The 16,207-nt window shown below is 40.8% G+C and overlaps 1 protein-coding gene across 1 annotated transcript; it reads right to left on the bottom strand.

Annotated features, from left to right (window-relative positions):
- Nucleotides 1–191: 191 nt before the first annotated feature.
- LOC135250392 (inositol polyphosphate 1-phosphatase-like) lies at nt 192–5,600 on the bottom strand. The gene is given in 7 exon segments (XM_064326629.1): nt 192–2,605; nt 2,702–2,876; nt 2,994–3,043; nt 3,045–3,183; nt 3,501–3,561; nt 3,717–3,926; nt 5,455–5,600. Coding segments are annotated over 7 exon segments (1,194 nt in total). The 5' UTR covers nt 5,476–5,600; the 3' UTR covers nt 192–2,067.
- Nucleotides 5,601–16,207: the final 10,607 nt, after the last annotated feature.

Raw genomic sequence — 16,207 nt, forward strand, 5'->3', positions numbered from 1 at the left:
GATCAAATCACCACAATAAATAACATGCAATATGCATGTCTATATAAATCGAATGTCGTTTGCATGTTTAAAATATTGAATTTATCAAAAAAGTAGACAAGTGCCTTGAAAATGCTAAAATACATATATTTTTTAGATTATTTGCGAATGCTTTAACACAATGAAAAGTGATGACCACATACGCAAACACATTTACACATAACCGATCAGCGTTTTATCATTTGACGCTGCGCCCAGGGTTGCTACCAATATGACATGTCGTCTAAAACATGTTAAATACAGTGAAAATAAAAACAAACGGCAATTTTGCAAAACAGACAAAATATGTAAAACAAACAAAAATATTAAGCTTAAAAAAGTCAAATTCTATAAATTCAAGGAACAGAACAACTGTAAATATATGCATACATCAAGTACATCTATACAACTTCAGCTGTACAAGTTTTTTTAAAGACAACCCCATTCCAGATAGTGAGATACACATGACAGACATTGTGGCAGTTATTGTACATATACAATATTCCATCTTGATTACAATGAACATGCAAATGACCTGCATTATTATTATTATTATTATTATTATTATTATTATTATTAATAATTATTTTGAAACACTTAAAACTGAATTTCTGGTTTCTGATGCATGTAATTAAATAACATCTTAATTTGTATGGTGTAATCTAGCTGAGAAATGGATATAGAGCAACTGTCCATTCAGTGAGGGAGACCATTATCAAAGAAAAAAAATGCTGTATCTCAGCAGTTTCATGTCATGGGAAGCACATGCTTTGGCAGTCTGCACTTCACGACAGTCACAACAAAACAGTGCTCTTCAAACTAACATATCTCAGCAACCTGACACTGGTTATCAGACCCTGGAGAGAACTGCACTCTGCACTTTACACACATGCATGTATTCGCACTCTGTTGAGCCACATGAGTCAAAAGTCTTACTTGTAAGGCTGATAATGACATTTAACCTCGCTCACTGTTCTGTTCACATAGCTGAACCCAATCTTAACCCTGATTATGCAGATGATTGTAAATTCAACCATGACTGCCCTGGAGACTGTTCAAAGCATGGCTAATTCAGATAGATTTCCTTCAACACTGCTGTTATATTAAAAAAAACACACAACCCGCAAAACCACACAGGTTTCCTGTTCTGTTAATTCTAGTTCATGCAGAGAGCTTCAAAATGTGACCAACAATACTTAAGTCTAGAGAGTTACATCCTTTCAACTTGTGCCTCCTCAAAACAAATCAGCTTGAAATAATTGAGAATTTGCAGTTTGGACTCCTTGATCATTCACAGTATACATAAAACACAGCCTTATTTCTGCTCTAGGTGCATAGAGAATGATTGAAAGTGCACAATATAAATTAATGCATAATGCTATGCCAGTGGCAGAAAGGACAAGCCACCACCCTTCCGAGGATCTCCTTTACCAAGAAAACAATAGCCAGTCTGCTGCCTCTGATGACTCATGATCTTCTGTAGGTGGGGCTCCAATAGGAGGGGCGAATCATGCCAACCCAACTTCTGACCTATGACCTAATGCTAGCTAAAACTTACCAGAATCAATAAGATTAGAGACACAAAATCTCATAAAATTCCCTTTTCAGTCACTGAATAAATGGACCATTTGAGGCTAAACCTACTAAAGAACTGGAATCTCACTGGCTCGTTACAATCCTTTTCCACTGTGGAGCTGAGCCAAGATGGCTTCCTTTGCTTAGTGGGATTTTCCATTCGCTATTTTGTACTGGGAAAGAACTGCTTCAATCAAGTCCACTATAGTCAATGATTTTGGCCTAGGATAGAGCTAAACAAGCTTGCAACCATCGCTGAGGATTTCATTTCTTTCACTTTCAACACAAGATAAAGCTCAAACAGGACTTCCTTCTTCATTTCACAGGAAGTGGTGGATCCTTATCATCTATTTTTGGACATGCGCACGTCTAGCTGTGGGTACTGCCCCCAGAAATCATGATGTACGGAAGCAGCCAGCCTCAGCCTGTGCCCAAACCATCCTCATTCTGGCTCTAGAGACAGGGAGTTACTGACTACAGTGGGACGTCAGAGAGAAGCTTCAGGACTGCGTCCAGATGTGTCGGTGACCTGTATGCGATTAGCCTGCCTTTATTTTCCCACCTGTCGGCCCCTGTGGCGTCCTGCACAGGGGTGTGGTACATTAGTTCTGGCTGCTCCTCCAGAGTCCCATTACTTCTCAATCTCAAGCACTCCTTCAAGTCGGCCATGCCACCACCCACGGAGTGTAGGATGGCGTGCGGGGAACAGCAGTCCCATCTGAACGTTGTGTCTCCAGAGAATACATATACGTCCACCAGACCAAGGACAACACACAGGCTCTTATACCCTGCACCTGCGGCATAGTGAACTCCCCCTTTGAAAGCTTCCAGGAAGACCCTCTTGACACAATCTGCTTCCCCTGTGCTAAGCACTACTGAACGCAATGCCCCCTGCTGGCTGGAGTCTGCGAGCGTGCTGCTGTGGTGCTCTTTGGCACCCCCTGCTGATGACTGGAGGGAATTGACATTGAAGGAGCCATATGATATTCCCCAGTAGTACTGCCCAGTCCACCTGCATAAAAAAATCACACCAGTTAGATTATCATTTTGAAGGCAACTACTGTAAAACTAAACTACTACCTGACTGCTTTACAAAACAGAAATTAACCTCTGTGTCTTTGGATCCAAAATGGCAAATGGCTGGTTAATGACTCCCATGACAGGGGCCCCCGAATGCAGATGGTACACCCCAATTAAAACCGTCACACACTGCAGTCCTTCACTGTAGATGCTATTGTTTGGAATGGAGTCACTGATGCCTTTGATATACTAAAATGTAGAATCTGGAGAACGAAAAAAGCAAAAATGAATGGAATAATCCATAAGTATCTAAACTTGAAAACCGCCGAAGTGCCATTGGTGCGGCACACAGCACAGCGGGCCTGGCTGTCTGGGATTGCCTATCAGATCCACCCACACTCCAAGGCTGTCCAATGGTATCCTGAAGTCACCTTAGGTCAGGGATGGTGAGGTCACCGTGTACTGCTCTTGCTAGCACCTTCGCTGCTTCCACGTTGCCCTCCAGCACCTTACAGAGCAGCTCGCAGTTGTCCTGCTCAGTCTCACACACCTGCACCTCAATCTTCTCACCTGACAATAGCAGACTAATCTAGACTGGTGTGCTGGTCAAAACTCTGCAACTCAAGGTTACAGGGCTTTTCCAGCATGGTGCTGGTACAGCAGTGGTATAAATAATATCAATATCATACCCAGTGTGTTACACGCCAACATTGTGCCAGCTCAGAGAGGTGGTTTAATTGCACTGGTATTGATCTTGTGTGAATAGCTGCACTGATAAGATGTTTTAGGTTTCTGCTGTCACTACTGTATTAAGAATCAGTGTTTTTATCAATAATTCACCACAACAAAGTCTAAGATAACAGTAAAATAGCTTTTAATTCACATACCTAGTCCATTCATGAACTCATTTGATTCCTCTCCAAATATGTTGTTTTCAATTCCTGGGAACTAAATAGCAAAATCAAACCATCACATTTAGTAAAGATTTAGCAAAAAACAAAAACAAATGGTTCACTGTTTTACAGATTGTAAGGCGTCCTAAAACGCCTTACGGGATGTTTGTATTGAATTTTAGGAGTTCTACCGAGACAGGGATTTTATACCTGTTTTCCAATGTCGTGCTTTATGACTTCCTGGACTAGGACATCAGCAAGCGTTTTGAAATCCGTCACAAACTTTTTGCTCTTCTCACCCTCTTTCTTCTCCTCGATAAGCACGCTGAAGAGGCTCTCCCCCTGTCTGCAAGCACGCGCTATGTCCGCCGCCTTCTCCGACACCCTCACCAGAGCATGCATCAACTCAGACATATTTTCCTAACAGAAAACTAAAGAAAAAGAGCTATCACTTGCTAAGCCCCAAATCCTTGCAAAAATAATTATATATATATATATATATATATATATATATATATAAAGACTATTTTTTACGGACCTAATGATGCAATATCATTAGGCTGCTGTGTTTATAAACCTTAGCCTTTATTCTCTGGGCAATTACTTGTACACACGCACTGCCTTTAGTAATAAAAAGCTTTGTTGGTGCAAACATCATGTAAAGATGGATTTATGCTACATCAACAATCTGTGGTTCCAAAAGCTATTCCAATAACATTGTGAACTGGTTTGTTAAACACACATAATGGCCTGTTGCTGAACCTTAAGATCCCACACAGATAACACTTAGTTCAGTATGGTACATGAAAGGACAGAATTCTCATGGAATTATAGGAATTACTGTGGCCAGTTAAGCATAAATGTGTGAACCATGAGAACCACAGATAATCAATACATTACAGTATGTGACCTTTGCATATACAGATACATAAAAAGTCTCAGTTATAATTATGAATTAGAATTACGCCTAATATTTGCCATTATTAAAATGCAGCTCATCCAGAATGCTCAGTAATTACGACCGCAAAGCACTTAAGTACTTAATGTCACGCGGTCACTTAATATCACATGGTTGTGACATTAAAATAACCAGTTCTGAAAAATAAGCAGTTGAATATATTATGCTGTGTCTCGTTGGCCTTTACTGACCATGAAAAACAACCATCAAGCCACACTAAATGACTGCATGGTACAGCTAGTCAGGGGTAAATGAATTAGCTCTAGCTATGCCTTTGGAAAGCCACAGGTCAAGCAGAAATCCAAATAAAGCCACTTATTTTGGAAGAATGTACTACATTATGGCATGATTATAAATAGACAAATGAAGACATCAATTTGCCATGGTGCCAAGATTTCATCTAGCGCCATTTCCAAACCAGGTGAACAACCTAGTTCCACTAAATGAAAGGAAACCAATGTATATGTTCTGAAGCTGGGTCAGATATAAAGCTTTAGTACAGATAGGCTACATAGATTTGTGGCCCGTTGAGATGACCAGACACAAAGTAGCTTGACTTTTCAAAATCGTCTTCAGCAGAAAAAGCATGTCTAGGCATATACAATACCACTGTGAAAACGTATGTTCTTATGGTTTCATTTTTTGTGGGGACAATCAGGACCTTGAAAACGATAAAATGACTTTTGACACAGCTTGAGACAGTCACACAACAGATAAGGTAGCCTAACAGATTCATTTAACGTCAGCTCTAACAGATAAGTACATAGCGAAAATGTCTTCGCTTAAGCCCCATGTGGAATAGTCACCAATCATTTGGGGGAAAAGGCATATTAAAACAGTTAAATAGTTCACAGAAACTAGTTAGCTTGTTTCATACCTGCAATAGAATGTAACGTAAACAAGCTGGCAAGAAAGTAAGCTTAGCTGCATGCAGACTATCAAACTAACAAACTACTTTGCAAGTTTATCGATCTCATTTGTCATGCCTACCTCAGGACAACGACTTAACATTAAATCTAGCTAATCAGACAAGGGGTTTTTCTTAAAACATATTTATGGAAACTAGCCGGCGCATTCTCGCAGGGCTAACACTTCGAGTACTTTCGGATCTGGCTATATTTGTACTAGTATGAGACAACGCGCACGCCACGCGCTTAGCAGTGATGTCATCTCAATGCGCCACTGTTTACAGTCTCTAGAATTACGTTATAGGCCAGCAAACAGCAACGCCATCACGCCATATAAAAAATTTAAATAAATAAAATATATCAAGCCATATTCAACCTACAGAACATAAACGTACATAGCCTAATTACATGAAACTACAGAGTGAAGCAATAGGTAAAAGTAACTTTGCGCTCGATAAAAAGGCTGCAAGTAGCCTAAGTTAATAAATAATTAATTTCCATTATAAATTCGATGCTATATGATTGATTTTTTTAATGGTTAGTACCAATTTATAGGGAGTTAACATTTTCAATTAAAGCCTTCCATTCTGTACAGAATTTTAAGATATTGTAAGCATAGGACTTATATAAACAATATACAAATGATAATTTAAAAAATGAATATCATTGAAATTATGATTATTATTCTTATAGTATTGCTATGGCATTACATTACATTATATTTATTTGGCAGACGCTTTTACCCGAAGCTATATATAATTGTATAATTGCATACCGAAGGTATGGAACAACTACAAAACACAGGTTCAATAAGGTAGGCTACAATAGGCCTACTCATATTTGTAACAGTTATTCACAGCCGTAAACACATTAAATCCAGTTCACACAGTAAACATTACTTCTTGACCTAGCCTATGCTAAGTCAAACTAGGAGACATAACAAGCTACAACATCAAGATAATGATACAAAGTAGGTTACAATATAAATGCTTGATGGAGGTACATGTAACAAGAAAGTGGTACAGCAGGTAGATGCGTAACATGAAAGTGCTATAGGAACAAAGTAGAGGGATTTAAGTGATAGAAATGATCCCAGATTGGGAGTGCCCTGCAGAGTGGTGATAGTTAGTTAGTCCAGGTCTGAAGATATGAGTCTTCAGACCACGATGAAAGATGGGCAATGACTGAGTGGTTTGTAAAGGAACAGGTTCATTCCTCCGCTGGGGACCTACGGTGGAGAAGCTCTGTGATCGGGACGAGCGAGAACTGTTCACTCAGATAGCAGGGGGTGCAAGTCGCCCTGCTGCAGCAGAGCAGAGTGCTTGAGCTGACATGTAGGATCAAGTCATGTCCTGTATATAGGGAGGGGCTGTCCTGTTGGCTGCAGTGTAGGCGAGGGTCAGGACTTTGAACCTGATCCTGGCAGCAACCGGTAGCCAGTGAAGTGACCTCAGCAGGGGAGTGATGTGGGAGAACTTAGGAAGGTTGAAGACAAGTCGAGCAGCAGCGAATAGCAATGTAAAGAAATTGCACGCTCCCTTGAGCCCTTCATACAAACCAGCTGAAACAATAGGGAAAAGCTCAGAGTGGGCAGGAGGAAGGGGGGGCGTGGTTTGGGGGTGAGTGCACCCATATACAGTGTCTGGAGGTCTGACAGTCTGGAGCTGGAAGAAACAACATTGAGTGGCTGGGGGGTTGACAAGGGAGAGAAAGGGAGAGGATGAGCTCATAAATAATTGAATTGTCTACACAGAAGGGGAGGGGGAGTATGATGAGACTTTACAGAGATCACTTTGAAACACTACACTTGCTGTCTCTTGTGAATTACAACACTTCGATCCCTGACATTTGCACTTTGAATTATAAGTTTCTCCGGATAAGAGCATCTGCTAAATGGCAGTAAAGTAAAAACTGAAAAAAGAAACGGACTTCAGTAACATATGAATAGCTGCTGAGACACAGACATGGAAATTTTATTTTTATTTTTCTCGTAAGAGAATATGCCTGGCAGTGGTATATTGCTGTAGCTTGGAGGAATATTTTGAGGTGAGACCATAAGCAAGAGTAATGGTATGGTTGTGCCACTTGTATATGGAGAAAGAGACCATGACCTCAATCCCTGGTCTCAGACTGTGCCAAGGAGGTCATATCTGACTGTGGTGTACAACTGGAATCACTACAGGCTGACTGGGTCCAGTCAGAACAGTCACATCCTCACTGTGTGTGTATGTATGTACAGTGAGCGCCATAATGTTTGGGGCAATTGGCTTCACTGGTGTTTCTGATTAGTCAGATGTGTTGCTTCCTTAGAGCAGGTATAAGAGAGCTTTTAGTATATAGTCTTGATTCCTGGCTTTTGATTGCCTTTGGAGTGTGTTATTTGCCTCTATCAGCACAGGGACCAGAGTTGTGCCAATGAAAGTCTACAAAGCAATTATGCAGCTGAGATATATTAAAAAAAACAGTCAGAGACATTGGCCACACCTTAGGTTAACCAAAACCAACTGTTTTGAACATCATTTAGAAGAGAGCCCTCGTGAGCTCAAAAATCACAAAGAGCCCGGTAAGCCATATCTTTTTTATAGATTTGTTTTTTTTACTCCACAATTTAAATTTGCGATCAAACAATTCACATGAAGTGCACATTCTCAGCTTTTAATTAATAATTTTCGGTTTCACCATGTATAAACTATAGCACTTTCATAAATATTCCCCCCATTTCAGCGTGTCATAATTGGTTTTTGGCCCAAGCATTATGGTGCTTGCTGTGCACACACACACACACACACACACACAATAATATATATACATATATATATATATATATAATAAAAGGATGAATTCCATGCAAATTTATACTAGACAGAAACCTAAAGGAAAATATGACAAAGAATTAAAACAGGCTCAGTTTCTAAAACCAGAGAGAGAAAAAGCACCCACAGGGAGATTACTGTTTTAAATTAGATTTGTCCCCTATGAACTTGGCTGTGCCATACAGAAGTCTTCCCACTATGCAGAAATTTAGGGCCAGATTATCGGGGATGGTGGCTGCCTCAGAGTTAAGTCAGGATGTAAACATCCCTGCAGGCGACAGCACAAAAACAGAAAAAACCTGATGAGTTTGTAATCCCTTCCCTGGATTACAAGGGGCAATGATGACATCGCTCAACGATGACCTTAGTACAGGAGTGGCAGCTGTCATAGCGACAGACAAGCTCTATATTTAGACCCCCTCCCAAATAGTTTTTCAAATGTAACTGGTGATGTAGACTATATACTGCATCAACAAAGTTTTTAAAGAAGGAGCGGTACCAAAAATATGGAAGATTAGCCAAAGGTGTGTAGATTGTCTACTAGGTATCCATGAATTGATGTAATGAATTGGGACAATGAATTGTAAACATTTTCGAAAATATGAAATATGACATTTCTCAGTAGCTTAATGAGGGACACGTGAATCATTTGTGTTACACAGATCCTTCTTTGTGAATCGCCCCCCCACAAGCAAACAAACCGAGCCATTACTCATATGTGGCTTGTGAAACAGCCAACATGATTGAGTTTTACAGTATGACCTTTGAAATTCCTACGCAGGAAATATGTTTGAGCTCACGCACTATGTCATGACTGTACGGAAAATCAATTTCACGTTAACAGGACACTGCGAAATAAGCGCGTTTCTAAAAAAAAAACTGTTTCGGAATGTCTTAATTCACACAAGGAATGTGAGGATAATGAAACAGTCATGTGCACGGTATGCGTGACCTGGTTCTTCAACACATTGCTGTATAATGCAATATTAAAAATGTATGACTTTTTTCTGTGGGGGCTACTACCTCTCTCAAGGCTGCAATTTGCCATGCACGGTGCACACATTATAACCTTTTTACTTAATATATTCACATGTTACAAAGCCTTTTATACAAAAGCATGCCTTTTCTTAGGTATAAGGCAATAAAGTGCCTTAGTTGCATGTATGCATTTGTATTTTAGTCTATTTGTGAACACAAATACTTTGTCCTCTTGCATTCCTGAAAATAATATACTTTGCCATGTTGGTATAACTTAAAAGTAATATGTGTGATATACATTGAGCAATTTCACATCATCTTAATATACGGTGTCTTTCCTATAAACATTGTACACATTTTGTATTAGATGTGACGAACCAGCAAATCACAAATGTATTTGTAACATAATTTCCAAGCTCCTCCCATTTGACTCATGTTGTACTGGACTGCAGTTCCACCATTGACCAGTAGATGACAGTTGTCTCACGCATAAGACCAATGCATGCTTTTGGACGAAGTGCTGCTTGAAATGGACTAGCTTGTGCCTGAAGCATAATGTAGGAGAAGGAGAACTGGGCAAGCAATATCTCTTTTCAGTAAATAAAGTGAATTCTCCATGTCACTCTTTCAATATTTTCAGATGTAGTAAGGAGGCCATGACATAAAGTGACAGCATGAATCCACATTCACCATAGTCACATTTTTGGGGACCACATAAGGTATGTACCTGAGAGGATTCACGACTGATTCCCAGTTTGTAAGCAGTGTTGCAGCAAAAATTTTTCTCTCACTTTTTTCACTAGATTCCCAGTTTGTGACGGATGACCTTTCTCTCAGAGACTTCCTGCTGACAGCCCTGTGGAGAAGTCTGGTGTGACCACAGAGGCAGAGATTTTTGATGATTATTCTGGAATGACTTCTCATTGAGAGTGGAAAGGTCAAAATATTCGACATTAAGTTCAAGAGGGAGGGGGGGGGAGGGGGAACCCCAACCTCGTCCCTGAAAGTCTTGCTGTTGTTTTTAACAACAGCAAGTCTTTCAGTTATATACAAAAGAAAATATAAAGGCTCTAATAATTCGATGTTGTAAATAAATGAATAGTTAATGTCACGACAATAAAACCATAATGGTGTCCTAGCTTTTCTGCCAGTAAAATGCAATTTCACAAAGCAGGAAAACATTCCACTGCTCTCCAATGCAAGTATCATGTGGCAAATGTGGTGTGGAGTTATGTTTCTGCCAAATTTAAAAAATAGAGCTTCTTTTGTTGATCCACCATTTTGTTTTTAATCTGGTATGGAGCATTACCAATGAAACAATGCCATTCTTCACAATGGAAACAGAGTGACAGGAAATTTGTGTGATATGAATCGTGATGAACAATAGGACACAGGTCCAGGAAGTGGATGCTTTGTGAAAGGGTGAATGCAGTCCTCTGCACTGAAAACCTGGCTCCAGTGTCCGTCCTACATCCTCAGTGACAAAAACGTTACCCCGCGTGCACTCTGTCAGGAGTTCATGCGAGCAGGACGTTGAGGGGGATGCCAGAGAGGCTAATCGTTAGCACCAGCCAGTAAAACTAACACCTCTCAGAGACAATGTGATATGGGGGCCATGGGGTGCGGGAGGACAGGATTAGTGTGATATGGGGGGCGGGGGTGGGGGGGCAGAGGGTAGGTTGGAGGAGTGAGGGAAAGGGGGGAGGAGCAAAACCAAAGATAAAGTGAGAGGAAAAAACAAAACAAAGAAATCGATCTATTTTTAAAGGAGCAGAAGTGAGCTATGCCACTGGACTTTTTTCTATTGGAATTGAAGGTGAGGGCTGTTTGGGGGGGGGGGGGGTTATGCAGATGTAATTCAGTTTTTGTATCTGAGATGTCCATAATCCCCTTCTCCGATCCCATGTAGTACAACATCACAGAAGTATGTATGAGACTCAGGGAAACAGCTCCTGGTGACAGCCAAGATCTCACCCATGGATTTCAGTGTTTGTCTGAGACTGCAGCTGCTGTAGTGTGCCAGTGGGGGGCAGTAGAGAGCCACTGACTGACAGCAGGAGCAGAGGCATTCTTCAGCTGCACGGTGTCTGTGTTGTTACAATTCGACAGATTACATCCGCCATTTGATTCCCACCGTAGCCACACCCTGACGCAGATATGCCTACACATGTGCACCCACCCACACACACAAAGTTGTGCCCCAGGAAGTCCAAATCCTTTACACACTGCCTCTGCCCCTATCCCATCTTGCTATGCCTGCCAGCTCTGAGCCACCCTCCACCCCCCCACTTTTAGTTGCATAGGTGTATGATCAGGGCTGTTGATGACTCGTACACACCATGCAAGCAATAACGGCAGTCACCATGGTAACTGCCAGGTGAGGCAACGAGGCAGTCAAATGAATGTATCAACATGGTGAGAGCTGGGTCACTACTGGACCACCCACTCATGCCTTACTGTGTGGGGAACTACACTCCCAATCTTCAGGGGTGAAAAATTAAGGTGTGTGTCAGCACATTACATAAAAGTAATAAAACTATGTTACTGACCCACCTTACTTTCACATTCTCATGCTGGGTTCTCCTGTACTATTAATAACAAATTAGCCCGTGAGGCCAAGCTCGTAAATGGCATATGCTCGGGGCATGTCAGCTCACATGCAGCAAACGTGAGAAGACGTAGGCAAATCCGAGAAAATCTTACACTTCGCTAGTGTCGTGACAAATCCCGAAATGTCTGAGGTTCTGAGAAACTAGAGAATGTAAATGCCACTGCTGTATGACCTCAGGGATCTTTGATGAACTTTATTAGTCACTGAGGTATCAGAGGCCTAAACACAATCTTGATGAAGATTGAAGAGATCTTTCTAATCAGCATTTAAACATGGGGAGGGGGATTATCCCTGAAGAGACTATATAGGTTACATATACTGTAAATAGCTCATACGAATAATTATTGAACTACTGTACATAATCCAAAATATCAGTTGTATAAATATGATGCGTATAATTGATCTACAACACAACAGAGGATGACAAAATCACTAATCTGCATACAATTACAAAATTAGATAAATTAGAATGACATATCACATATGACAAGGTCAAATACCCAAATTATTGCATTTTTTTTGTACAAAAAATGCAATAAAATCAATTTATAAATGTGAACATGATGAATTCACATTTTTATATCTGTATGCATGCACTGTGTAGTCTCTCCCTTTCCTCATCATCAGTAGTATAAATCCAAAAGTGTGCTCATTGATGTGTACGTGAAGTTTAGAGGTATTAAAAAGAACCTAGGGAGAGCTGAGTATGGATGGCAGCCACGTTTGGCTAATTTCTGCTACTGTAACTCAAAGCTCCAGACCAGAGTTCAGAATTCCTCTCGTTCCTTAAGCAGATTGGATCAAATCTATGAAAGCAATGTACTGTAAGGTAAACATGGGCGGTCTTTCCAGGGTTTCGTGCAAACGGCGACTAATCCTCAGGCTCAGGATCCGTGGATTACTGTTGCACAATAGGTGCCATTTAGCAGGCGAGAAGGTGACGGCAGGAACGCGGAAGGGAGCGTTGTCTATGACCTGCGATGCGATACCTCCAGTCCTGTGACTCGACAGAATGAGGCCGATGTACTTAAAGCAAGCTATATACACACAAATAATATACCATATATTATCTACAAAAAAATCTCATTGTGCTAACATGCGCAGATGTTAATTTTCTCAGAATTGTTGAGGCTCCTACACACCAAGACTTTGGTTTATGGTTGTGTCCTTTAAAGAGAGAAACAGATGATGTTTAAAAACAACATAATTAAGGCCATAGAGTCTGGTTTTCCATCTTTGGTTTTCGTGCAGTGAGTTCTGGGCTTCGCCACAATCATTTCCTGAGACAGAAGCACCAGTACAGTATCCTTTCTGGTGCGGCCATCGAATCACACAGTCATGACAGCGCTGTTAATGGCCTGACCTTTTCAGACTTCCTGACTGTCCTGTGCCTCAGTTCATACAGTAAGCTTAGCTTACGTACATATGACACAAGGAAAGTTTTTCTTACACACATAGTAAAAGAATTATATTTTAAGATGTTGGTGTGATGTTAACAGCATAACTGGCTTGTGACGTCATCCCTTCCAGGGTGTTTCCTCCCTATTTTCTTCATCCAGGAGCTTGGGTCCTTCGTGCCCTTTGGCTTGATGGAATTTTTAAGTGACCAAAACAAAGCCCTGAAACAGTCCCCAGGCATAGGCTTTATTGTGCTTTTCGGTCTGTGGTGGCCTATGGAGGACGCAGAGGCAAGTCTGACCACAGAGGGGCTAAGCGGAATTCACTTTCCTCCTGCAGTCAACGTGGGGGGTAAATGGCGCTATATCAAACGAGAAGCCACGCTGGCAAACCCAGATGACCACTGAACCTGACAATTCGGACCAAGATGGAGAGAGAGAGAGAGAGAGAGAGAGAAACAAGAGTGAGGGAGAGAAAAAAGGGAGCAAAAAGTAGAGAAAAATAGCCGTGAGTGAAAGGTCAACATGACGATGTGATGAATCATTTATAAATATTTAGATGACTCTGTTGGAGAGATGGACAGGCGTAATTAAAGACATAGGACTCATTTAAATCCACCAGGGTCACGTAGTCCGTCAAGGGGGTACAGCACGTTAGTGAAAATATGTTTGTCTGATTAAACAGATATTAGTGGGAACCCAGACAAAATTATGTTCCGTTTTATTGGAGTTTAATTACAGACATTGAATCATAGTTTTTGAAACAAGGCTCAAAATCAGGGTCCATGGCAAATTCACAGAAACTTTAAATACATTTTTCACAGTTCATTGCAATTCTTTCAATCAATGATTCATTGAAAAAGGATGGGTCTCAGTAAATTTATGGTATTAAAATCAAAAGACCTGTGTTATGATTTTCACTGTCATATAACTTTCAAAATGCCATGAATTTGATTAGGCCCTTACTTGCAATCGCTTCCTCAAACCTTAATGCTGGACATTAAATATACCTACTCCTTTCCCAAGAGTATATTTCTGGTCTGAAATAAAACTATTCCCCCTGATGTGTTTTTTGATGACAACTATCATATCTCTTGCATTGCTGGACTTCAGCCTGGGACACCGTGGTAATTACAAACTTATTATCTCACTATGCTGTCCATTCCTGTGGTTAGCAAAGCCTGATGGTGCTAATGTTTTAAAAATGCTGATTATCCTGTCATGAGAGCCTGAAGCATCCTAAAATCCACTTTTCTGGCTGGGTCCGTGTTAAAATTCTCTGCTGAATCTTTCTGTGATGTACAGGCAGGGTGGACAGAGATGAGAGCAGAGTGACTCCCTCACAAAACTGATCCAAACTGACATCCACTCAGCCTGTCCCTGACGTTTGCCTCAGAAAACCCCAAATATTACTGCCCCTGCTGCGATTGCTCCTGAGAGATGAACTTTTCATGAAAAGTGAAAACCCCTTGGGGTGCTGATACTTCTGATGCATATATGTTACAGAGAGAAAGAGAGTGTGTGTGTGAGAGAGAGAGAGAAAGAGAGAGAGAGTGAGAGGGAGAGCGAGAGAGAGAGAGAGATACAGAGAGAGAGAGAGAATTGTTGTGTAGCCCAGCACGCTGTCTGGGTACAATAAAAATAGAAAGAAAAAAGAAAAAAAGACAAATCTACGATGAACTCAGATTCCGTGACTTGAAATATCTGGGTGTATTCTCACTTTGCACACTACAGGTTCAGACTAATGTTTTTGGACAGCAGAAGCGTAGATGTGAAATTTCTGAAGTGAACAGAGAGAGCTCTGACTACAGCTAAGACCAAGAAAAGCCTGTTTTAATTGCATTGCAAATAGAACAATGTGAGTGTCTGTCACTCTTCCTTCTTCTCTTTCCTGTGAAACCTATCATTGTCATGACACCGGGATGATGTTATTGTCCTTTAGGTTGTACTGCTTTGCCAAATCCAGTCTTATTTGGAATGTTGATGCAACAGTGCCCAACAATGCGTCCAATTGTTTAGGTTTGTGCCCGCTATCCCTGCTCATGCACCAGCTGAAATGGGCTCCATCCACTACACTGAGACACATTTCACATTAAGCGCTCAGTCTCATACATCTGGGAACTACTACTAATGATAATAATAAGGGTTTACAGCACTCATATACCCCCACAAAGCTTTACTCAAGTAACAGAACATTAACAAAACATAGCTCCTAGAAGATTATGTGTGAAAGTATTAATTGCTAGTCAAATAGCTAGTGTTTCCAGTACAGATCTTTTTGCTGTCTATTTTAGAAAAATAAATAATAAGACTCACAATAAAAGATAATGCAAGTCAGTCCATCTTGCAACATAACTTTGAAACTTCCTTAGTATTAGCATTAAACAATAAACGACTTTTTCGTTTGTGTTTATGTTTGGCACCAATCAGATGTGAAACTGTCCGCAAAGCCTGGGAGGAGTCTGCGCAGGAGTTCAGGGAGTGTACCACTGGGTGTCCAGACAGAACAGTCTGTTGTGCGTTGCACAAATATGAGTCCGGACAAAGGAGCTCTGTCTTCTATAGAGGTGTAGATTACCGTCCAATAAGACAGGCAGATGGAACGCCATCACCGGCGAAATATGAAGATCTCTGAACTTGTTACCTTCTTCAAAATAAGAAAATAACTCAAGATAAAAAAGAAGACTGCACCTTTGAGCGGCACAGCGATTTTATAAGCATGATATCTGTGATCTCATCAGCAGCAAGAACTGAAAGGCCAGATTAGATTTCGCCAAAAAATACAAAGGTGAGCCAGAGGAGTTCTGGAACAAAGTATTATGGGCAGACGAGACCAAAATAAACCTTTACCAAAATGATGGAAAGCCAAAAATGTGGAGAAAGGAAGGAACAGGCCGTGATCCAAAGCACCCCCCTCATCTGTGAAATATGGAGAAGCTAGTATCACAGCTTCGGCATGTATGGCTGCTTCTGGAACAGGCTCACCTGTTCTCCAGTGATGATGTAATGGAGGATAGCAGCAGTAGGATTAATTCA

Source organism: Anguilla rostrata, chromosome 3 (assembly GCF_018555375.3).
Source record: "Anguilla rostrata isolate EN2019 chromosome 3, ASM1855537v3, whole genome shotgun sequence".
Taxonomy (NCBI): Eukaryota; Metazoa; Chordata; class Actinopteri; order Anguilliformes; family Anguillidae; genus Anguilla; species Anguilla rostrata.